Source organism: Carcharhinus amblyrhynchos, chromosome 15 (assembly GCF_965287045.1).
Source record: "Carcharhinus amblyrhynchos chromosome 15, sCarAmb.v2.hapA, whole genome shotgun sequence".
Lineage (NCBI taxonomy): Eukaryota > Metazoa > Chordata > Chondrichthyes > Carcharhiniformes > Carcharhinidae > Carcharhinus > Carcharhinus amblyrhynchos.
Window position 1 is genome coordinate 51,227,656 of NC_137338.1, and position 25,505 is coordinate 51,253,160.

At 43.8% G+C, this 25,505-nt stretch overlaps 1 protein-coding gene across 1 annotated transcript in view; it reads left to right on the top strand.

Annotated features, from left to right (window-relative positions):
* Positions 1-25,505, top strand: part of LOC145352984 (uncharacterized) — an 82,124-nt gene that overhangs the window by 21,792 nt on the left and 34,827 nt on the right. Inside the window, exons 3-4 of the mRNA XM_080203290.1 lie at positions 14,422-14,506; positions 25,047-25,222. Of these exons, the coding sequence (XP_080059416.1) occupies positions 14,422-14,506; positions 25,047-25,222 (261 nt within the window). The remainder of the gene's footprint in view (positions 1-14,421; positions 14,507-25,046; positions 25,223-25,505) is intronic.

Below are 25,505 nucleotides of genomic sequence, written 5' to 3' on the forward strand. Positions count from 1 at the left end.
TAGCACTGCTGCCTCACAGCACCAGGGAGCCGGTTTCAATTCCTGGCTTGGATCACTGGCTGTGTGGAGTCTGCATGTTCTCCCCATGTCTGCATGCGTTTCCTCCGGGTGCTCTGGTTTCTTCCCACAGTCCAAAAGACATGCTGGTTAGGTAAGTGCATTGGCCACGCAATTCTTCCTCAGTGTCCCCAGATGGGCACAGTAACTTCATTGCAGTGTTAATGTAACTTTACTTGTGACACATAAATAAACTTAATGATGCTGTTTGCACACCTCTCAAGCATCAATGCTTAATTAGTAGTTGGCTGATGTTCCTTAGCCAGGGAGTTAAATCGAGAATAATTGCGAATGACGTGAAACAACAACCTGAGGAGAGGCCAAAAGAAAAAAAAGCAAACAACGGTTTGCATATTTTTCAAAATTTTGTGAATAGGTTTGAAATGACAAAACAACCTTGTATTGATTTCCAGTTGTAATTGTTCAGCTTGCTTGTACACTTGAAAGAACACAGCACCCACACTATAGCATTATAGCATAAACTGAAGAGAGTTAATTGGCTGTGCTACATCAGTGACAAAGAATTACTCCACAACATAAAAGCTTTGTGCACTTTGGAGATAATGGAGTTGGACAAATTGCTAGAACCAAATATAGGTTTGCATTGTGAGCTCTTAATTAGATCTTGTCAATGATCAGAAGGAGAAATAAAGATAATTAAGAAAAGTATTGTTGCCCTTCAAGGTCGCTGCATTAATCCAGTGAGTAGCCAAATCACAAGAATTGTCTTGGGTAAAGTTCCAGGATGAGAAATTAGAATGCCCACACTTATTTCAGACTGGAGACCCCTCATTGGCAATTTTCAAATTGGTATCCTGTGTGATACACCTACAATTTTAAGGTACAAATCACTAAAGCCTATCTGACCACTGATCCTTAGCTTTCACTTCTGTGGAAGAACCCTGCTGCTAATCCTAATTCTATTGAAAAGCCTCCTGGACTATTTCAGTGATCATATAACACCACTGGTGTTTTTGGAGGAGGTTTGCTCAGCTGCATATCAAACTACAAAGGTCATTTGAATTATCACTTATTTCCATAACTTTGTTATTCACAATAGTGGAAACATAAGAACATAAAAATAGGAGCAGGAGTAGACAAAACAGCCTCTTGATCCTGCTCCACCATTCAATATGAACATGGCTGACTTTCTACCCAAATTCACTTTCCTGTCCATTTCTCATATCCCTCAATTCCCTGAGAGGCCAAAATTCTGCCTATCAGAGCCTTCAATGTAATCAATAGTGGAGCACCAAAACCCCTTAGGGGATAGACAATTCCAAAGACACTCAACCCACTGAGTGAAGAAATTTCTTCTTATCTCAGCACTAAATGATCAACCCCTTATTCTGAGGGTGTGCCCCATGTTCCAGAATCTTCTACCAGGGAATGTCTACCCTTTCAAACCCTTCAGAATTTTGTATGTCTCAATGACATCACCTTTCATTCTTCTGAACACTGGAGACTAAGGACTCACTTTTCTTAGTCTCCCATCAGAGAACAACCCTCTCGTCTCAGGACCATTCCAGTGAGTCTTTGGCGTATAACCTCCAATTCAAGAATATCCAATTCAAGAATATGGAGACCAGAAGTCCACACAACATTTAAAATGTACTCTCATCAAAGCCCAGGGCAATTGTAATAAGATTTCCTTATTCTTGTTTTCCTATCCTCTTGCAATAAAGGCCAATATGCCATTGGCCTTCCAAATTGCTGGCTCTACTTGCATGCTGATTTTCTGTTTACCTTGTATGAGTATATCCCGCTCCCTCTGAACATCAATATTTGAAAGGTCCGTGCCTTTTAAAACATATTTATTTTTTCCTGTTCTTACTCCCAAAGCAAAAAACCACTTTGGTGATCTAGAACCCCTGCCACCATTCCCACAGATGGAGAACTAATTCCTTCCTCCTTTCATTCAAGCACTGGGGTCGATGGAAGTACCCCTCATTCCACAATAAGTTGGATCAACTAAATTGTTACAGACCGGGGATCAGAGCTGGGACTTTAGGGATCAGTTTACCCTATGGGTTCTTTTTTGATGACAGATGGGGTAAGTTCTTTTATTAGCAAGCTATAAATTATTTGGAAGGTTGAATATGCTATTAGAAAATTGGAACTGCAGCCAGATAGGTATACACCGAAGTCTTATCTACAATTATAAATTGCTTTAAAGTCCAATGTTTTATTGCTGAGCTTTCATGTGGCAGTTGCTGATACTGCCTGTGGCTGTGTTAAGAATTCCAGCTTGATTCTAGGTTGTTTAAATCTTGTATCTGCTGCGCCAGCCTCATCACCATGGCAACAGTGAAGCCTGCACTATTTTGGACGTCTTCAATTGCAACTTGATGAACAATAAATGCTGGCCAGCCAGTGATGCCCATGTCCCATGAATGAATTTTAAAAATTGATGGGGTTTATCAGCTAGACTATGAGCATTTTGATATTTAATAGAAGTCAAACAAACAGGATTATAAAAAATTTTCATAACTAAATAAAAACTGAATATTGAATTATCATTACTTCAGATGGAATTGCTGACTCCAGTTTGATATATTCCTGGATATTTAATCATGTGATATAACACATAGTGTCAAAATCACGTGACATTTTTCCACTGTCTGGAAGGGATATTGCAATTACTTTAGTCAAGTATTTCATTATCACCAAGCCCCAAAAAATAGCTGGCTTTTGTTTTATAGTGTGCCGAATAACATAATTTATAATGCAGCAGGGTGGCACAGTGGTTAGCGCTGCTGCCTCAGAACAAGAGAGACTCAGGTTCGATTCTGGCCTCGAGTGACTGTGTGGAGTTTGCACATTCTCTCCATATCTGTGTGGGTTTCCTCCCACAACTCAAAGGTGTGTGGGTTAGGTGGATTGGCCATGCAAAATTGCCCCATAGTGTCAGATGAACCTAGCAAGATAAATACATGAGGTTACGAGGATAGGACCTTGGGTGGGATTGTAGTCAGTACAGACTCAATGGGCTGAATGACTCCCTTCTGCACTGTAGGGATTCTATGATTCTACAATTTAAAGGAGGACTATTAAATAATGGAAAGATTTAAGAACAAGAAACACTTAAACAAAGAATTTTTTTTTACAAAAGGCAAGCTGTAACAATAAAAAATAAAACCAAAACCCCAAAGCTACTTCAATTCACTGACTCCCATACCCAGTCAAGTACAAGCCTAGGGACGTCAGACTCAGTCCTTGTATTGGTGTTCTTGCAACAAAGCTGTTTCAATCCTGGAGCCAATCCATCAGTGTCTGTAATGGATTGATGTAGCTCTCCTTCACCCCTCTCTTCTTCACCCAATTTATGTTTCTCTCTCCATGGGTCATGTTTTCTTCTCTCATTTCTCTCTCTCTCTCTCTCTCTCTCTCCCCCTACATAGTTTATGTTACTCTCTCTCACCAGTTTGTGCTCTTTTTCTCTCCCTCTCTCCAGCATTTAGGCTATTTTTTGTTAGCTTCATAATTTGAACTATGAGGAGAGGCTGAATAAACTAGGCTTGTACTCGTTAGAGTTTAGAAGAATGAGGGGAGATCTCATTGAGTCGTATAAGATGTTGAATGGGATGGATAGGATAGAGGTGGAGAGGCTCTTCCCGCTCAGAAAGGACAGTAGGACTAGATGGCACAGCCTCAAGATAAAGGGGGGGCGGTTTAGAACAGAGTTGAGGAGGAACTTCTTCACTCAAAGGGTGGTGAATCTCTGGAATTCTCTGCCCGTTGAAGTGGTGGAGGCTGCCTCGGTCAATATTTTTAAGACGCGGGTTGATGGGTTTTTGATAAGCGAGGGGATTAAGGGTTATGGGGAGAGGGCGGGAATGTGGAACTGAGCCATGACAGATCAGCCATGATCTTATTGAATGGCAGGGCAGGCTCGAAGGGCTAGATGGCCTACTCCTGCTCCTATTTCTTATGTTCTAATGTTTCTTATGTTATCCTCACCACTAGCAATGAAATTATACATTCCAGCAGGGCTCTCACAAAGTAGTTTGGCTTTGAGCCATGAACATCCCAGGAATTGCACATGTGCAAAGAAATCAAAGAAACCCCACAGTGCAGAAAGAAGCCATTTGGCCCATCAAGTCTGCACCTACCACAATCCCACCCAGGCTGTACCCCCGTATCTCTACATATTATACCTGCTAATCCCTCTAACCTACACATTTCAGGACACTAAGGGGCAATTTTAGCATGGCCAATCAGTCTAACCCGCACATCTTTGGACTGCGGGAGGAAACCGGAGCACCCGAAGGAAACCCATGTGGACACGAGGAGAATGTGCAAACTCCACACAGACAGTGACCCAAGCCAGGAATCAATCCCAGATCCCTGGGTCGGTAAGCAGCAGTGCTAATCACTGTGCTACTGTGCTGCTCACTGTGCTACCATGCAGCCTATAAAGGTGGCACGGTAGCATAAAGAGCGCAATATAGGGCAATTTCCCCTGAGTCAGCAGCAATTCCACTCACAAGATCAATCATCCATTCCAGGAGATTCCCACCCAAAATGGCAGGAGGGGGAACTAAAATGTAGGACTCTGAACAACAAATGCTTCTACGCGATTTTCAGTCACAAGTTCAAGACATTTCCTAGTGGCAACAATGTAAGAGCATGAGCATTGCTGAAAAAAAGAGACATGTTGAAGAGTTTTGTTTTGCACTCACCATTTGGCACTTTGCAAGAACACCAGTATAAAGGAGAAAACAATTTATGCAGTGAGAAGAAAATGCTGATTGGTTGACAAGTGGATCCTGATTGCATTGCCATGGAGAATGCAACAGTTGATAGTGACTGACAGATAATTACCAAACATTCTTTGAAACTTAGACCAAGCAACTTGGCACCATTTGGCCATTGCATTACACTGGGGAATGAATCAGCAGATGGTTGTTTTGGCCTTGGAGGGAGTGCAGAGGAGGTTTACTAGGCTGATACCGGAGTTGAGGGGGTTGAGCTATGAGGAGAGGCTGAATAAACTGGGCTTGTACTCGTTAGAGTTTAGAAGAATGAGGGGAGATCTCATTGAGACGTATAAGATGATGAATGGGATGGATAGGATAGAGGTGGAGAGACTCTTCCCGCTCAAAAAAGACAGTAGGACTAGGGGGCACAGCCTCAAGATAAAAGGGGGGCGGTTTAGAACGGAGTTGAGGAGGAACTTCTTCACTCAAAGGGTGGTGAATCTCTGGAATTCTCTGCCCATTGAAGTGGTGGAGGCTGCCTCGCTAAATATTTTTAAGACGCGGGTTGATGGGTTTTTGATAAGAGAGGGGATTAAGGGTTATGGGGAGAGGGCGGGAAAGTGGAACTGAGCCACGACAGATCAGCCATGATCTTATTGAATGGCGGGGCAGGCTCGAAGGGCTGGATGGCCTACTCCTGCTCCTATTTCTTATGTTCTTATGTTCTTATGTCACCTATTTGATTAGCTGAAACAGATGAAATGTGTGTTTATGTTTTTTTCTGTCTGCAAAGAACTGGGCCCTGTGCATTAATATGTGTGGCTTCCAGTACACACAAATATGCCATACGAGAGCCTGGCTGACAATACTAAATTGGTTGTTGGTGTAATTCTTACCATACACAGAATTATTTAGTGAATATTGTCCAATTGCAAAATCACATCTAATGCTGAGCACTGTTTTCTGTGTTTTGTAAGCACAGGCTTGTTAAATATGGTCAGTACCCTGCCAGTTGTGAACAGTGGCTGGGACCAGCTGCTTGATACAATCCGCCACTCTTTGTGATCTACGTTCTATGTACTCGGCGTAACACTGACATTGAAGTTTATATACCACATTACTCATTTGTGTGGTAGGCAGAATGTCTGTTTAGTTTGATGGCAGTGTCCTGTTAGTTGTGAATACCACTCATGTTGCTACTGTATGGTATGAAACTAGCTTCATTTGTTGTTCAAGTGTTTGAGATTCCTTTAATCTGAGGTAGTCTGGGCACTTTTTACGGCTGAAAATGATGGCTTTAGACACATTCATGAGTTTGCAGCATATAATAGTCAGGGTTGACGTCACCCTGCACAATGGGTTTGATAAGCCTATTTCAGCATGAAGCTTCCATGGTGAGAAAATAACTCGAGGCCCTATAAGGAGATTTCCCATAAAGCCAATCTAGCACAGTGTGGAACTGTATGAATCGCAATGCATCTATTGACCAGTGACAATAGGCTTAAAGTAAATCATTGTAGAAAACCTCTCAGCGGATTTCTCGACTCGCATGTGAAGGAAAGTTTATTTAACTGCTCCATTTCAAATGTGAATTTGAGCACAGGATTAAGCCCATTAAAACATGCAAGGAATTATTACATGCAGCTGCGGATTGGGGTGGTGTGATGGCACAGTGATTCGCACTGCTGCCTCACAGCATCAGGAATCCAGGTTTGATTCCTGGCATGAGGCGTAGCCTGTGCGGTGTTTGCATATTCTTCCCGTGTTCACATGGGTTTCCTCCGGGTGCTCTGATTTCCTCCCACAGTCCAACGATGTGCAGGTTAGGCGGATTGGCCACGCTAAATTGACCTTTAGTGTAGGGGTCTAGTTAGAATAAATGTACGTTGTTACGGGGTTGGGCCTGGGTGGGTTTGTGGCCAGTGCGGACTCAGTGGGCCAAATGGCCTCCTTTTGCACTGTAGGGATTCTACAAACATAACAGATGTTTCATCCACATATCCAAGTCCACTTGCCAACCAATCAGCATTCTCTTTACCCACAGTCTTTGTATTGGTATTCTTGCAAAGTATCTTTATGAGTACAAGCTTCCACATGTCTCCTTTTTCAAAGATACTCAAGTTATGTGTGAACTGGAAGAACAGTTAAAAGCAGAAAATTGCATTGTGGTATTGTTATTTATTTAAAAAGATTTAGCAACTATATTGATATTGTTACCATTGATTTCTTACGAGCTAATCACAGAGGACTCAGATTAGGTTATGATTGATTTTTTAACCTGCCCTGTTACCTTCAGCAATTTGTACACCTACATCATCTTCCAGGATTCTATAGACTCTGGAACAGTCCTTGCAGATTGGAGGATAGCCAATGTTACTCCACTATTCAAAAAGGGCGGTAGAGAGAAAACAGGCAATCATAGACCAGTAAGTTTAACATCAGTAGTGGGGAAAATTCTCAAATCCATTATCAAAGATTCTATAGGCAGAGTGTTTAGAAAGCAATGGCAGGATCAGACAGAGTCAACATGGATTTATGAAGGGGAAATCATGCTTGACAATTCTGTTGGAATTCTTTGAGGATGTAATTTGTAGAGTTGACAAGGGGGAGCCAATCAATGTGGTATATTTGGACTTTCAGAAAGGGTTTGACAAAGTCCTGCATAAGACATTATTGTGCAAGATTAAGGTGCATGGGATTGGGGGAAAGTGTATTGAGTTGGATGGAAAGCTTGTTAGCAGTGAGGAAACAAAGAGTAGGAATGAATGAGTGCTTTTCAGATTGGCAGGCAGTAACTAGTGGAGTGCCCTAGGGATCAGTGCTAGGACTCTAGCTATTCACAATATATATTAATGATTTGGATGAGGGAACAAACTGTAACATCTCAAAGTTTGTAGGTGATATCAAGTTGGGTGGAAAGGTGAACTGTGACAAGGATGCAGAGATCCTTCCGAATGATTGGACAGGTTGGGTGATTGGGCAAATCAATGGCAGATGAAGTATAATTTGGATAAATGTGAGGTTATTCACTTTGGAAGCAAAAACAAGAAGGAAGATTATACCTGGCTGTAACTTGGGAGAGGGAAGTAAATTGAGATCTGGGTGTCCTTGTGCACCAGTCACTGAAGGTAAGCATGCAGGTGCAGCAATCGGTAAGGAAGGCAAATGGCATGTTGGCCTTCGTTATGAGAAGTTTTGAGTACAGGAACAGGAATGTGTTGTTGCAACTATACAGGGCCTTAGTGAGGCCACACTCAATGCATTTTGTGCAGTTTTTGTCTCCTCTTCTGAGGAAGGATGCCCTTGCTCTCGAGGGGGTGCAGCAAATGTTTCCCAGGCTGACACCAGGAATGGCGGGACTGATGTATGAGGAGAGATTGACTAAGTTAGGTTTGTTTTCGCTGGAGTTCAAATGAATGAGTGAGGATTTCATACAGACTTATAAAATTCTAACAGGATTAGACAGGGTAGACGCAGGGAGGATATTCCCAATGGTAGGAGAGTACAGAACCAGGGGCCACAGTCTGAGGATTCAGGGTAGACCATTTAGGACAGAAGTGAAGAGACATTTCTTCACCCAAAGAGTGGTGAGCCTGTGGAATTCATTACCACCGGAAGTAGTTGATGTCAAAACATTGAATGTATTCAAGAGGTGGCTGGATATAGCATTTGGAATGAATGGGATCAAAGGTTATGGGGAAAAAGCAAGATAAGACTATTGTGTTGGATGATCAGCCATGATCGTAATGAATGGTGGAGCAGGCTTAAAGGGCCAAATGGCCTCTTCCTGCTCCTATCTTTTAAGTTTCTATCTGCAGGTTCCTCACATGATTAGTGGGAGCTGCAGGTACAGGAGTGCATTATCTACCTCCAAAATATTATGTTTAAATTTGATCAGTTTCTTTTTAAAGTTTTGATTTGGTAGCTATGCACCTTTAAGAGGTTAGTTACTGTCCCATCTTATTCTGTTTGTCTGGAGAGACAGTCCAATAAAAAATTCTCATATACAGAAATCAAATACCCTTACTTGATTCCAGGCATTAACATACCTTGTTTGCTTGTTCTTTAGCTTAAGTTACATCAATTCAGTCGTAACTTGCTAAAAATTTCATTGCACGTTTTGTATCTTAGAGTTGTTTCAAATTCAAATAACAATGTTGTTTGGCTGACACATTTCTATTAATATTTATTTCATTTCTTCTTTGTTCTTTTGTCCACAGATGCCACATAGATTGTGAGCATTTTTATTCACTTCCTAAAATCTCTTCAAATGTCAATTATTTTTCAATTTGTTTTTTGGCATACAAAGTCATAGAAATTGGAATTGATGAATTAATTTTAATTCCAAAGGGCAGGCTTAGTGAGTTTTAAAAGTCAGATTGGTCAATGCGTTTACATTAGATTTCCCATCACAAGCACTTGTTTTTGGGATTAACATCCCAGCATGAAGCAAAATGGATTAATCCATCAGAACATAATTGACAATTCAAAAACTTAACATTTTGTAATTCTTAGTTCTTGTAAAATTATAAGTATATCTCCAGATATTAACAGGCAAGAATTTATTCTTTTATAGTTTGCAAAGGGGTGGTATAGAAATTCTCGGATGGATATTATTACGTCACCACTCTTCATTTGTTTTAATCTAACAAGGACTAGAGCTGGGGATCACTTTTATTTGATAGTCATTCCTTTTAAACTTATGTTCAGTATCCAGTCTGAGTTTGTTTTTCATTGTGCCAGTTGTGTCAGGAATAACTCTTTGAACCTGATAACCAAAATGATATATGTCAGTGCTTCTTGTAGTTCATTTTTAAACTTTTGATATGCCTCAAGTTAAGATTAATTCCCCAGAAAGATAAGCCCAAAACTGTCAAAATACAAATCTGTTAACATCAAAGTTTTTATGTTTAGTTTATTTATTAGTGTTACAAGTAGGTTTACATTAACACTGCAATGAAGTTACTGTCCTCTAGTTATCATACTCTGGTGCCTGCTCAAATACACTGGGGGAGAATTTAGCATGGCTAATGCATCTAACCAGCATGTCTTTTTGAATGTGAGAGGAAATCGGAGCACCCAGAGGAAACCCATGCAGTCACAGGGAGAATGTGCAGACTTCGCACAAACAACGACCCAAGCTGGGAATTGAACCCAGGTCCTGGCACTGTGAGGCAGCAGTGCTAACCATTGTGCCACCGTGCCACCCCATCCACATAAAACAAACAAAACACATAGATTCTCACATCTCATAAATTTCAAACTGTTAATTCTCAACATTCTTTTGCAGCTATAGCTTCTTGAAGAGACAGAGAATTACAAACTCACAATCCCTTGATTAAAATTAAAATAAACAAGATCTTCCATTCTCCTTATTCCAATGCCTGATCTTATAGGCATTGCCTATTCTTTGTTGATTCAAAATCTCAAGTGTGTTCTCACTACAACATATTAATCCTGAAAAATGTTTGCTCTTTATCCAGGGGTGATATAACAACACAATAAAATTCTCACAATTATTTCAAATTCCTCCAGACTATGCTTAAAGTTTTCACGTTTAACTTTGATGTCTCATAAATCCAGAATTAAATCTTATATCAAATAACTTAGACACGTACATTTGCGCAAGTTTCTGGGCGATTTAACAACAGATCAACTGTCTGCTGAAATAGTCAACTTTTCTAGAGAACATAACAACATAAGAAATAGGAGCAGGAGTAGGCCATCTGGCCCTTCGAGCCTGCCCCGCCATTCAATAAGATCATGGCTGATCTGTCGTGGCTCAGTTCCACATTCCTGCCCTCTCCCCATAACCCTTAATCCCCTCTCTTATCAAAAACCCATCAACCTGCGCCTTAAAAATATTTAGCGAGGCAGCCTCCACCACTTCAACGGGCAGAGAATTCCAGAGATTCACCACCCTTTGAGTGAAGAAATTCTTCCTCAACTCCGTTCTAAACCGCCCCCCCTTTATCTTGAGGCTGTGCCCCCTAGTCCTACTGTCCATTCTGAGCGGGAAGAGTCTCTCTGCCTCTATCCTATCCATCCCATTCATCATCTTATACGTCTCAATGAGATCTCCCCTCATTCTTCTAAACTCTAACGAGTACAAGCCTAGTTTATTCAGCCTCTCTTCATAGCTCAACCCCCTCAACTCCGGCATTGGCCTAGTAAACCTCCTCTGCACTCCCTCCAAGGCCAAAATATCCTTGCGTAAGTACGGCACCCAAAACTGCACGCAGTACTCCAGCTACGGCCTCACCAATGCCCTATATAGCCGCAGCAAGACCTCCCTACTTTTATATTCAATCCCCCTCGCTATGAAGACCAGCATCCCATTCGCCTTCCTGACCACCTGCTGCACCTGCAAGCTGGGTTTTTGCAACTCATGCACAAGAACCTAAAGGGGAAGAGAAATAGTGGAGAAAACTTAGCATGCAATTTTGTCAATTTACATAATTTAAGAAAATTTTTCTTGTTCTATTTTTCTTTAGTTTTTGCTCAAATTTAATCTCTCTTTCTATACTTTTCTTGTTTGAATCAATTTTCAATTTCCAATATTTGCTACTTAATCAAACTTGAAAGAAATATGTGGTGAAATATGAAATAACTCCTCAGTAGCTGTTGTCTCTTCACTAGTTTCCCTTTATTTAGAAACTTGTCTTCACTCATAAGGGTACTTCTCACACAAATATATACATAGGTGAGACTCCCTGATTGGGCAGGCAATCCTTACCTCAATCAAGGAGCTCATACTCCAAGAGACCAACCTCATGGGCCTCACTGAGGTCATTACACCCCTCTCCTCTAAATCCAAGAAACCTTGGCAATTTGTGCCTCATGGGTTTCTTGTGGTATTTCAGCACCAGGTCCAGTTCCTCCAACTCTGCACCCGACATGAGTGGGATGTATTAACAGGTGCTCATCTCTTATCATGTTAGTGCCAGAGTTCTGGCTCACTCCGTTCCTAGGGAGGCAATCGTCCTCTTATAGCCATAACTATGGGTGGCAGATAAATATGTTCAGCCCTTTGCAGAGCCATCCCGAGAATCCATTACTGATATCCTATCAGATTTATCTCTGCAGAGAATGGGTCTCTGTGAATTAACATATGTCAATTCCTATAAGCAAAACAGAGCCACTTAAGAGCCTGATAGGTTATCTTCGATTGGTTGTTACTTTTCCTCTTAGTAGAGGGGTCAATAACCAGAGGACATAGATTTAAGGTAATGAGCATGAGATTTAGTGGGGATGAGGAAAGGTTTCTTTACAAAGCGTGTGGTGAGAACCTGGAACTCACTGCCTGAAATGGTCATAGAGGCAAGAATGCTCACAACATTTAAGAAACACTTAAATGAGCATTAAAATGCTACATCATTCAGACCTAGTGCTGGAAAATGGGATTAGAATAGATAGGTGCTTGATGGCCATGTGGACAAAGGGCCTCTTTCTATGCTGTAAAGCTCATTGTGGGATGGCGATCTTACCAAAGAGATTCTAAGTGCAGAATAAATGCAAAAATGGGAGAATCACACCTGTTGTTTTGGACAGTTTCCCATAAACTATCTTATGTCACTTAGAGAAAGAAGACCCAAAATGTGATTCTTGTCAGTACATGAGTGGATGGAGTCTATTCATGTGGCGAAGCTAGTTGCAGACTGCTAGAAGGTCCTATTGCACATGTCCCCTAATCTCTCAGCACACTGTGTACAAGAGTACATACTGCACTGGAATTTGTCACTCCCCTTACACTCTGGATATTGCACCTCCCACTCCCCTGATCACCCCCTGATCATGGCTCCCCTGATTGCCACCCCCGGTCATGACACACCCCAGCCAATCACTGCTGCTGTTTCATGCCCCCAGATCAATTACCACTCTCAGTTTTCCCTTTCCCAAACCCAACCAATCACCATCCCCGACTTCTCCACCCCCCCAGCCCCCGCTAATTGCTGCTTCCATTCAAACTCCCTCCCCCAGTTGATCGCTGCCCCGACAATCCCCCATGCACAATACGCAGGTCGCCACGCCCTGCTTCCCCTTCAGACCCCACCCTTTTCTTACCTGCTGGCCATAGGCTGAGCCAGGGTCCCAGGCTGGCAATGCCAAACTGGCACTGCCCAAGGGGTACTACACATCCCTACCCCGGACCACCCAGATGGGCTTCAATGGCCTCCCACCAGCAAGTTATCACATCTAGTCCCCATTACTGGGGGTGGGCAGGACATACATGATCTTCGCTGCTGAGAACCTCCACTGGTGAGGCTATTAATCTAAGTCAGCCCAGGTCTCACTAATAATATGAGAATGAGATAATGAATATTTAAATCAGCCACTCACCCTTCCCGGTGATTACACCAGCAGAACAGGGCCGGTAATATCACGAGCAGCAAGAAACTGAGCGTGACCTTGGTTTTTCACCTCTCGTGCAATCTATTTGACTCACTGTGCCTCTCGATCAGCATGAGCAGCCGGTAAGATTGCCCTCAATAACTCTATCACTGTATGAATCAAAGAATGTCCAGCCTATATACGTGCTGTTGCACTGTGAGGGAAATTCCTAAACAACTTTGTTAATTGTGTGGTCAACAGAATGTCTTTTTAAACTGATGGCAGCATCCAGTTAGTGGAAAACACTGCTCACATAATAACAGTGTAAATGGGTTGTTTAGCCTGTTGTTTGTTTTCCTGTTAGATTCGTTATTATTGTGTGTTTTTAACAGTGAGTGGTGGCACAGCAGCACAGTGCTGCTTCATAGTGCCGGGAACCTGGGTACAATTCCTAGCTTGGGTCACTGTCTGTATGGAATTTGAAGCTTATCCCTGTGTTTGTGTGGGTTTCCTCTGAGTGCTCCAGTTTCCTCCCACATTCTGAAAGATGTGCTGGTTTTAGGTGCATTGACCCAAACAGGCACCGGACTGTGGCGACTAGGGGAATTTCACAGTAACTTCATTGCAGTGTTAATGTAAACCTGACTTCTGACTAATAAAGAAACTTTTTAACAGGCTGTATGACTTCAAGGAGTATCAAAACTCCATTTGATCCCCTCTGTGAAGTTCAATAGATATTGCTGGTTTGTGATCACACATGTGGAACTGAAGCTAATTGTATTTCCCAAACTGAGAGTCAAATCTGGAGCATTGCTGGTTTGTGTGGCTAAGCATATTCATTGGTTAAACTCTCATTAGGGGGAGTTTTCCAAGGATATTCTTTATATAGCCCTCATTTGCACAGGTAATTAACTGTAAATTGTATTCTAATTTAGTGAGAAAGGAGGTATGCAAATATTCTCAGTCAACATAATGAGAACTCAAAGCCTGTTTATTACCCAGGGGATGTGCTCTTGCTGTAAGCATTGCAATGGAGCCAGATAGGCCTGTTAATCTGGATCTGCAATTAGGTTTTATTTTAATATTATTTGCTCAGAAAACATGAACAAAAAAGAATCAAGCCTTGACCATTAAAGTTATGTTGGTGAACAGGCACAATTTTAACAGCATTTATTGGACCCATTTGCTGATCCTGGCACTGTCCAGACATCTTCAGTGAAGACGAAAGCCACTTGGCAAGTGATCCATGGTCCATATGTGAAATTAGTGAATAAACGCATTAGGTGAAATTATAATTTTTTAAATGTGATTTTTCATTATTCTAACTACTTAGAGTACTAAAGCTAATGAAGACAAGGTTAAAGGAGATGCATGTGATTCTAATCCCATTGCAGCTGCTGTGCTACAGAAACGAATTGGTAAGATTTCCTTCCATTTTTTCCACATGTTTAGAATTCAATAAGTGAACATAAGAACATAAGAACATAAGAAATAGGAGCAGGAGTAGGCCATCCAGCCCTTCGAGCCTGCCCCGCCATTCAATAAGATCATGGCTGATCTGTCGCTGCTCAGTTCCACTTTCCCGCCCTCTCCCCATAACCCTTAATCCCCTCTCCTATCAAAAACCCATCAACCCGCGTCTTAAAAATATTTAGCGAGGCAGCCTCCACCACTTCAACGGGCAGAGAATTCCAGAGATTCACCACCCTTTGAGTGAAGAAGCTCCTCCTCAACTCTGTTCTAAACCGCCCCCCTTTTATCTTGAGGCTGTGCCCCCTAGTCCTATTGTCTTTTTTGAGCGGGAAGAGTCTTTCCACCTCTATCCTATCCATCCCATTCATCATCTTATACGTCTCAATGAGATCTCCTCTCATTCTTCTAAACTCTAACGAGTACAAGCCCAGTTTATTCAGCCTCTCCTCATAGCTCAACCCCCTCAACTCCGGTATCAGCCTAGTAAACCTCCTCTGCACTCCCTCCAAGGCCAAAATATCTTTGCGCAGGTGCGGCGCCCAAAAATGCACACAGTACTCCAGTTGCGGCCTCACCAATGCCCTATACAGCTGCAGCAAGACCTCCCTACTTTTATATTCAATCCCCTTCGCTATGAAGGCCAGCATCCCATTCGCCTTCCTGACCACCTGCTGCACCTGCAAGCTGGGTTTTTGCGACTCATGCACAAGGACCCCGAGGTCCCTCTGCACCGTCGCCTGCTGCAGTTTTTCGCCTCGTAAGTAATAGTCCTTCCTACCATTTTTCCTACCAAAGTGGACCACCTCACACTTGCCAACATTAAATTCCATTTGCCATTTCCTGGCCCATTCGCCCAGCCTATCTAGATCCTTCTGCAGACTCTCCACACCCTCCGCACAATTTGCCGTTCCCCCAATCTTGGTGTCATCAGCAAATTTCGACACTCTACACTCGGTTCCCTCCTCCAGATCATCTATATAAATGGTAAAAAGCTGAGGTCCCAGCACCGACCCCTGGGGCACTCCACTAGTCACCAACCGCCAATCCGAATAGCACCCGTTGACCCCCACTCTCTGCCTCCTATTTGACAACCAATCCTCTATCCACGCTAACACCCTACCCCCAACTCCATGTCCCTCGACCTTCTGCAATAACCTCTTGTGCGGCACTTTGTCAAACACTTTCTGAAAATCTAGAAAGACCACATCCACCGGCTCTCCTCTATCCACCGCCCTAGACACATCCTCATAGAACTCCAGTAAATTTGTCAGACATGACTTCCCTTTAATGAAACCGTGCTGCGTCTGCTCTATCAAGCAATTCCCTTCAAGATGCCTCGCAATTTCCTCTTTAATGACAGATTCTAACATTTTACCTACCACAGATGTTAAACTAACCGGCCTATAATTCCCCGCCTTTTGCCTGGCACCCTTCTTAAACAACGGCGTAACATTAGCCGTTTTCCAATCATCCGGCACTTCCCCGGAATCCAGCGACGTTTGGAAAATAACCACCAAGGCATCCACTATAACCTCCGCCATTTCTTTCAGAACCCTCGGATGCATTCCATCCGGTCCTGGGGACTTGTCCACAATCAGCCCCTCCAGTCTGTCGAGCACCGCCTTTCTAGTAACAGTAATGTCATTAAGACCCTCCAGTCCTACCACCTTTCTATCGCTAACACCCGGCAAATTATTCACGTCCTCCTCCGTGAAGACAGAAACAAAAAAGTTATTCACTACCTTAGCCATATCCCCATCCCCTACCACTAGGTCCCCTTTCTCATCCTCTAAAGGACCAACATTCACCCTAGCCAGCCTCTTCCTTTTTATATATTTATAAAAACTCTTGCTATCCTTTTTTATATTAAGCGCTAGCCCAGCTTCATAGTTTCTCCTACCCTTCCTTATCAACTTCTTTGTCAATCTTTGTTGACATTTAAACCTCTCCCAATCCTCTTCTCGCCCACTACTCTTAGCTACTCTAAATTCCTCCGCTTTTAGTTTAACACTTTCCTTCACCTCCTTCGTTATCCACGGCTTATTACCTCTCCTCTTACTATCCTTTTTGACCATCGGAATAAATTTCCGTTGAGCACCAAAACATCTTTCCTTCCGTTTTAACATGGAATGCTGTTCCTCCAGTTCCTCAAAGCAAACTGGAGGGACAGCATCTTATCTTCCAATGAGTCACTTTGCAGCCTTCTGCACTTAACATTGAGTTTGACAAATTCACACCATGAGCTCTGTCATCTGTGTGATATTCTTCACAATCCAGTCCCCCTGCAGGGCCTGTCTGTAATCCACTCTTATGTTTTGCTTTCAGAGAGTGCTAACCCTTGTTCCACTATTAACACATTCTGTTATCTGATCTTTATGCACCTTTTAGCACCTGTCTCAGTCTTTAACACTCACAATGCCACTCTGTCTTGTGTCTCTGATGCCTTTATTAAGTCTCTGCTGAGTTCCAGCCTATCCCGACCTTTTATTTTGTTTCACTATAATCCATTACATTTTTACCTCTCCTCTGCTCTGAAGTAGAGTTACATAGACTCAAGATGTCGGGGCAATTTGAGCCTGCACTGTTTGTCTACAGGAATGACAGCATGTGCTCAAAAACCTGCACCCTCGATGATGCCACACGGCATCATTCAGTGCCTATTAGAGTTCCTTGAGGAGGTAACAAGGAAGTTAAATAAAGAACTAGTGGATGTGATTTGTTTAGATTCCCAGAAGGCCTTTGACAAAGTGCTGCATAGGAGACTGTTAAATAAGAGCCCCATGGTGTTAAGGATAAGATCCTGGCATGGATAGGGGATTGGCTGACTGGCAGAAGGCAAAGAGTGGCGATGAAGGAGTCTTTCTCGGGATGGCAGCTGGTGACTAGTGGTGTCCCTCAGGAATCGGTGCTGGGGATGACAACTTTTCACAATACACATTAACGATTTGGAAGAAGGAACTGAAGGCACTGTTGCTAAGTTTGCAGATGATACCAAGATATGTAGAAGGACAGGTAGTATTGAGGTAGTGGGGGGGAGGCTGCAGAGGGACTTGGACAGATTTGGAGAGTGAGCAAAGAAGTGGCAAATGGAATACAACGTGGAAAAGTGTGAGGTTACACACTTTGGAAGGAGAAATGGAGGCATAGACTATTTTCTAAATGGGAAAATACTTAGGAAATCAGAAACACAAAGGCACTTGGGAGTCCTTGTTCAAGATTCTCTTAAGGTCAACATGTAGATTCAGTCAGCAGTTAGAAAGGCAAATGCAATGTTAGCATTCATGTCGAGAGTGCTAGGATACAAGAGCAGGAATGTACTTCTGAGACTGTGTAAGGCTCTGGCCAGACCCCATTTGGAGCATTGTGAGCAGTTTTGGGCTCTGTATTTAAGGAAAGATGTGTTGGCCTTGGAAAGGGTCCAGAGGAAGTTCACAAGAATGATCCCTGGAATTAAGAGTTTGTCATATGAGGAACAGTTGGGGGGGATCTTATTGAAACTTATAGGATACTGTGAGGCCTGGATTGAATGGATGTACATAAGAACATAAGAAATAGGAGCAGGAGTAGGCCATCTAGCCCTTCGAGCCTGCCCCGCCATTCAATAAGATCATGGCTGATCTGTCGTGGCTCAGTTCCACTTTCCCGCCCTCTCCCCATAACCCTTAATCCCCTCGCTTATCAAAAACCCATCAACCCGCGTCTTAAAAATATTTAGCGAGGCAGCCTCCACCACTTCAACGGGCAGAGAATTCCAGAGATTCACCACCCTTTGAGTGAAGAAGTTCCTCCTCAACTCAGTTCTAAACCGCCTCCCCTTTATCTTGAGGCTGTGCCCCCTAGTCCTACTGTCTTTTTTGAGCGGGAAGAGTCTCTCCACCTCTATCCTATCCATCCCATTCATCATCTTATACGTCTCAATGAGATCTCCCCTCATTCTTCTAAACTCTAACGAGTACAAGCCTAGTTTATTCAGCCTCTCCTCATAGCTCAATCCCCTCAACTCTGGTATCAGCCTAATAAACCTCCTCTGCACTCCCTCCAAGGCCAAAATATCCTTGCGCAGGTGCGGCGCCCAAAACTGCACACAGTACTCCAGCTGCGGCCTCACCAATGCCCTATACAGCTGCAGCAAGACCTCCCTACTTTTATATTCAATCCCCCTCGCTATGAAGGCCAGCATCCCATTCGCCTTCCTGACCACCTGCTGCACCTGCAAGCTGGGTTTTTGCAACTCATGCACAAGGACCCCGAGGTCCCTCTGCACCGTCGCCTGCTGCAGTTTTTCGCCACGTAAGTAATAGTCCTTCCTACCATTCTTCCTACCAAAGTGGACCACCTCACACTTGCCAACATTAAATTCCATTTGCCATTTCCTGGCCCATTCACCCAGCCTATCTAGATCCTTCTGCAGACTCTCCACACCCTCCGCACAATTTGCCTTTCCCCCAATCTTGGTGTCATCAGCAAATTTCGACACCCTGCACTCGGTTCCCTCCTCCAGATCATCTATATAAATGGTAAATAGCTGAGGCCCCAGCACCGACCCCTGGGGCACTCCACTAGTCACCAACCGCCAATCCGAATAGCACCCATTGACCCCCACTCTCTGCCTCCTATTTGACAACCAATCCTCTATCCACGCTAACACCCTACCCCCAACTCCATGCCCCCTTACCTTCTGCAATAACCTCTTGTGAGGTACCTTGTCAAACGCCTTCTGAAAATCCAGAAAGACCACATCCACCGGCTCTCCTCTATCCACTGCCCTAGACACATCCTCATAGAACTCCAGTAAATTTGTCAGACACGACTTCCCTTTAATGAAACCGTGTTGCATCTGCCCTATCAAGCAATTCCCTTCAAGATGCCTCGCAATTTCCTCCTTAATGACGGATTCTAACATTTTACCTACCACAGACGTTAAACTAACCGGCCTATAATTCCCCGCCTTTTGCCTGGCACCCTTCTTAAACAACGGCGTAACATTAGCCGTTTTCCAATCTTCCGGCACTTCCCCAGAATCCAGCGACGTCTGGAAAATAACCACCAAGGCATCCACTATAACCTCCGCCATTTCTTTCAGAACTCTCGGATGCATTCCATCCGGTCCTGGGGACTTGTCCACAATCAGCCCCTCCAGTCTGTCGAGCACCACCTCTCTAGTAACAGTAGAGAGGATGTTTCCACTAGTAGGAAAAACTAGTGCGTTCCCGAATGGGGAACCTGGCCCTAGCAACCCGGGTCTCAGTCACAGCCTGCAGTGTTTGACTGAATGTTGACCTGGAGTCAGCAGAAGCACAGGTATTATTGGGAAAGCAGCTTTGTGGTGTAGAAGCTGGGGAAAGGATATAATGGTGGTGCAGGTCAGAGGCTAGGAATCCTGCAGCAAGTATCTCACCTCCTGATTCCCCAAAGCCTGTCCAGTGTTTATAAAAGGCAAATCACGACCCCCACAACTTGCCTGGACTTGATGATTCTCACTAACTGTCCTTTCTGGAGACAATACACATCTCTTTAACCTGTGCTTAACATGCCCTCCACTCACATTATCTGTACCTTTAAGATATGATTACCTGTAAAGACTCACATTCCAATCATTATTTTGTAAATTGAGTTTGTGTCTTTATGTGTCCTGTTTGTGAATAGAACTCCCACTCACCTGACGAAGGGGCAGGCCCCTGAAAGCTAGTAGCTTTTGCTACCAAATAAACTTGTTAGACTTTAACCTGGTGTTGTGAGACTCAAGGCTTTATGGGCAGGGTGCTCAAGCTATTGGCCTGACCCCACAGGGAATAATGATGACTTGCGTTGAGGGCGATGTTCCTCTCATCCTCAGCGATATTTTGACAACTGCCTGACAGAGACCTTAACTTATCCTGCCATCGACTGGGGTTATCTTCGGGCTCAGAAATTCAGGATGTGCAGTGTCAGCAATGACAGGCCCTGCCCATATCAGAGATCCTCGTGTTCACATCCATCTTACAGCCAAGGTGGGCAGTCTGGCAGCACCTCAACAGCCCTTAGCCTCATGATCAATAGAGAACACTGTTAGATATGAGCAGGGTACACTTTTGATGGAGGGGAGGTGAGGACGTTCATTCTTCCATAGATGGTGGGTAGGGAATTGGCTCTGGAATTACCAGCTGCAGCAACTCTTTATTGTGTCATCAGTGTGGGAGGGGCATAGCGCTGCCATCCTAGGGGTCCCTGTGCCCCTCCATGGGATAGAGGGGCAGCTGAAACCCAAAAGCCCCATCATCCTCTAGCATTGACACTCATGGATTCCCACCAGTACCTGCACCATGAACCTCAGACCCTCAGATATAGAAGTCATGAGCTGAACATGTGGTGGACATCTCTTGTCATAAAATGCATGGCCTGTGCCAAAGTCTCCACTGTGGTCCCACCCTTGCAGTGATAGCACCATCTCCTTGGACAGAAGATGATGGGCTCTTCCATTCGGCCTTGCAGTCCAAGCAGGGATGCTGTCATCCCTTCCTAATAAGAACATAAGAACTTAAGAAATAGGAGCAGGAGTAGGCCATCTAGCCCCTCGAGCCTGCCCCGCCATTCAATAAGATCATGGCTGATCTGGCGTGGCTCAGTTCCACATTCCCGCCCTCTCCCCATAACCCTTAATCCCCTTGCCTATCAAAAACCTATCAACCCGCGTCTTAAAAATATTTAGCGAGGCAGCCTCCACCACTTCAACGGGCAGAGAATTCCAGAGATTCACCACCCTTTGAGTGAAGAAGTTCCTCCTCAACTCCGTTCTAAACCGCCCCCCCTTTATCTTGAGGCTGTGCCCTCTAGTCCTACTGTCCTTTCTGAGCGGGAAGAGTCTCTCCACCTCTATCCTATCCATCCCATTCATCATCTTATATGTCTCAATGAGACCTCCCCTCATTCTTCTAAACTCTAATGAGTACAAGCCTAGTTTATTCAGCCTCTCCTCATAGCTCAACCCCCTCAACTCCGGTATCAGCCTAGTAAACCTCCTCTGCACTCCCTCCAAGGCCAAAATATCCTTGCGTAAGTGCAGCGACCAAAACTGCACACAGTACTCCAGCTGCGGCCTCACCAATGCCCTATACAGCTGCAGCAAGACCTCCCTACTTTTATATTCAATCCCCCTCGCTATGAAGGCCAGCATCCCATTCACCTTCCTGACCACCTGCTGCACCTGCAGGCTGGGTTTTTGCGACTCATGCACAAGGACCCCGAGGTCCCTCTGCACCGTCGCCTGCTGCAGTTTTTCTCCACGTAAGTCATAGTCCTTCCTACCATTCTTCCTACCAAAGTGGACCACCTCGCACTTGCCAACATTAAATTCCATTTGCCAGTTCCTGGCCCATTCGCTCATGCTCATAACGCTCATGATTCTGCCTTTGCAATAGCTGTGGGACACCTGGGCCCAGGCACACATCGTCAACCAGGTCTCAGCAGAGTACTGGGTTCTGGCATCCCTACGCATGCCAGTTCCTGGGATGTCCCTGCCTCTGCCTGCTGTGGAGCTTCAACTGTGAGATGCTCACTAGTGAGTGACTCAGAAGCCTGTCTACTTAGTGATCCCACCGAGGTGTGAGCATCTGTGGTGGTGGCGGGGTGGGCGATAGCTGTGCTGTCTCTTCCATGGTGGAGTCCGAGATGTCTCCCTTGGAGCTGCTGGAGTCCGATGGGGGTGGTGAGGATGGCCGGCCTGTTTTGCTGATTGCCTGCAGTCATTGTAGAACAAATGCTAGGGAGCTGTTTGTGTGGAGCTTCCCAGTGAGTGCAGCAGTTAAATTGTTGTGGGGCAGGCAAATCATGCCACAGGTGTGTCCTGATTCTCGTGGGCATAAAATTATTACTAATGAGGCACAAACTTTGGTCTGAAATCATGCTGGCACCGTTAGGGGAAATCACTCCATTTTTCATGCTGGAACCAACATTATGTCACTTCTTAGTAAGATTGAGAGAGAGAAACCTAGTGAGCAGTGAATCTGCCCTGTATTTCTCCTCCTCTTTAAGGTGCAATAAAGTCAACCGCAGAGGAATTGTCCTCAGTTGCTATATTCAGAATTCAGATTATAGCAATAAATTATGTGGCCTTACGAAATGTGAACACTTAACCAGATCCTCATGGTGCATACTGTCGGAGAAGTTGTCCATTTTCAGAGAAAATATTGGAGAAACCCATGAACACTCATTTCACTCTCAATATTACATTTTTCATTTAAATGCGGCTCACCCCTGTTTTATCTGTGAATATTTAATGTAATCCAAGGTGTCAATTGGAAATTTCTGAATCGTGCAGTTTGAAAGTTGATCCATCAGAAACGATCTTTGCCTCTCCCATTCAGATGCCCAAGCCAGATCAATGGGAGCAAAGCCAGTGGCTGGAACAATCACCCTGTATTTGTAATGAACCTAGACGGGTTCCCTCTAAGCATTCATCAAAAAAAAATTTGCAATTACAAATGACAGTTCATCAGAAATTGGGCAGGTACTAAATTTTAAAAATGTGAATGTCTCCCATTTACTCTTGGAATCGGGCTAAAAGCAGTGAGCCTGCAATTTGTGAAAGGCACGGTTTCTAACAATTATCTTGGTTGAGATCATGAACATTCCTTCAATTTGAGGTCTTCCTTCAGACTCTTCAAGTAATAATTGTACTGGAGATGGGTGCATGGTGACACAGTGATTAGCACTAATGCCTTGCAACACCACGACCCCGTTTTGACTCTGGCCTCGAGTGACTGTCTCTGCGATGTTCTCCCCTTGTCTGCGTGAGTTTTCTCCAGGTTCTCCGGTTTCCTTTCATTGACCAAAGATATGCGGGTTAGGTTAATTGGCCATGGTAAATTAGTGTCACTTAGACAGCTGGGTGAATTAGCCATGGTAAATGCACAGGGTTAGAGGGATAGAGAGGAGAGGAGGGTCTGGGTATGATGCTCTTTGGGAGAGTTGGTGCAGGTTCAATGGGATGAATGGCTTCCTTCTGCACTATTCTATGGTTCTAACAGATATTTAGAAAAACCACTTATTTTGGTAATTTACCATTGATAGAAACATTCCAAAATGACACTTTTAAAGCATAGAATCCCTACAGTGCAGAAGGAGGCCATTCGGCCCTTCATGTCTACACCGACCACACATCCAAGCCCTATTCCCATAACCCCTCATATATACCCCACTAATCCCCCTGACACTAGCTTTATTTTGGCAGGGTCAATCAACCTAACCCGCACATCTTTGAATTGAGGGAGGAAAGCAGAGCACTCAGAGGAAACCCACGCAGACACTGGGAGAATGTGCCAACTCCACACAGACAGTGGCCTGAGGCCACAATTGAACACGGGATTGAGAGAGAGAGGGAAACCTATTGAGCTGTGAATCTGCCCTGTATCCCTCCTTCTCTTTAAGGCTGAATATAGTCAACTGCAAATTGTGCCATACCTTCTACTGATCATTCAGAGTCTGTCCCCAAACTTTTCCTGTGTGTACACAACAGGCTTGATTTTCCTCGAGTCATCAGCTCCTTCCTCCGCGGATGCCCCTATGTTACATGCACAGGAGAGAGAGATAATTATATTTTGTAGTGTGCAGAGTGGTGGGGTCTACTTGTAAAGTAGAATGACTCACAATACATGTGGAGATGGGGTTTCCAAATGCCAGGCCAAAAAGGCAGCTTTGAAGGAGCATCTTAAAGAAAGAATGAGGGAAGAAATCCCTAGAGCTTAGAGCTCAACTTAGCTGAAGACACGGCCACCATGAGGGACTGGTAAAAATAGGAAATGTGCATGATGGCAGGATCAGAGGAGCACAATTATCTCAGAAGGAAGAAATTACAGATACAGGTAGGGACAAGGCTATGAATAAGAAAAAATGAAAATTGAGGCATTGCTGGACAGGGAGCTAGTGTAGGTCAGTGTGCATAAGGATGTTGGTTAAATGGAATTTGATGCAACTTAGACTACAGCAGCAGAATTGTGGATCAGCTTGATTTCATATTTCAGTGGAATATGGGAGGTCAGCCATGAGAGCATGGACATGTTTACAGGAGCACAGACATGGATGATGATTTCAGCAACACACAAGCTGAGGCAGGGGTAGACGGGCGATGTTACAGAGGTGAAAGTAGGAGGTCTTGGTGATGGAGCAGATATGGATTTGGAAGATAGTGAACAATGTGGTTCAGTCAGTTGCCAAGGAAAGTGATAGAATTACTTACCAGGGAACAACATCTCTGCTGAACATTGAAGACAAAATGCCTTTGGTTTTCCTAATATTTAGTTGCAAGAAACTTCTAAGCATCCAGTATTAGATGCTACATAAGCAGCCCGACACATCAGAGACACTGCTAGGGTCAAGGGAGGTAGTGGTGAGGCAGAGCTGGTCACCCACAGCATATATGTGGATTCTGATCTGTTTTGGATGACGTTGCTGAGTAATTGTTTTTATTTTCTTTCATCTCGTTACAACTGAAGTTCTTGTTTTTTTCAGAGGACTTAAAGAGTTATCTCAAGGATCTCCAGGAGGCCAATGATAGCGCTGTCAGTGAACTCACCAAAGCTGATGAGGAAATCTCCCAGCTGAAAGGCGAACTAACTAAATTAAGATCGAAACATGCAGAAGAGCTACAGGATGCCAAGAAAGAAACTGACTACCTTAAAGATAAGGTGCTCACTTTTAAGAATTACTGAGATTAAACAGATAACATATCTTAAAAAACCATCATTGTTAAAACTGCAATTATAGGAAAACAAGTTCAGATTCAGGTATGATCATTTACATTGTTGAGTGGCCTTACACCAGCCAACAAATCTTGAATACAATTGATGGGAAATAACTACCACCCCTGGAATTGTAGCTGAGTAAAGGAGTTAACCCTTTAACGGGTGAAATTCATCTTGCTTGATGGGACAAATTGAAGAATAAAGTACATCGGAGATAGACATATTT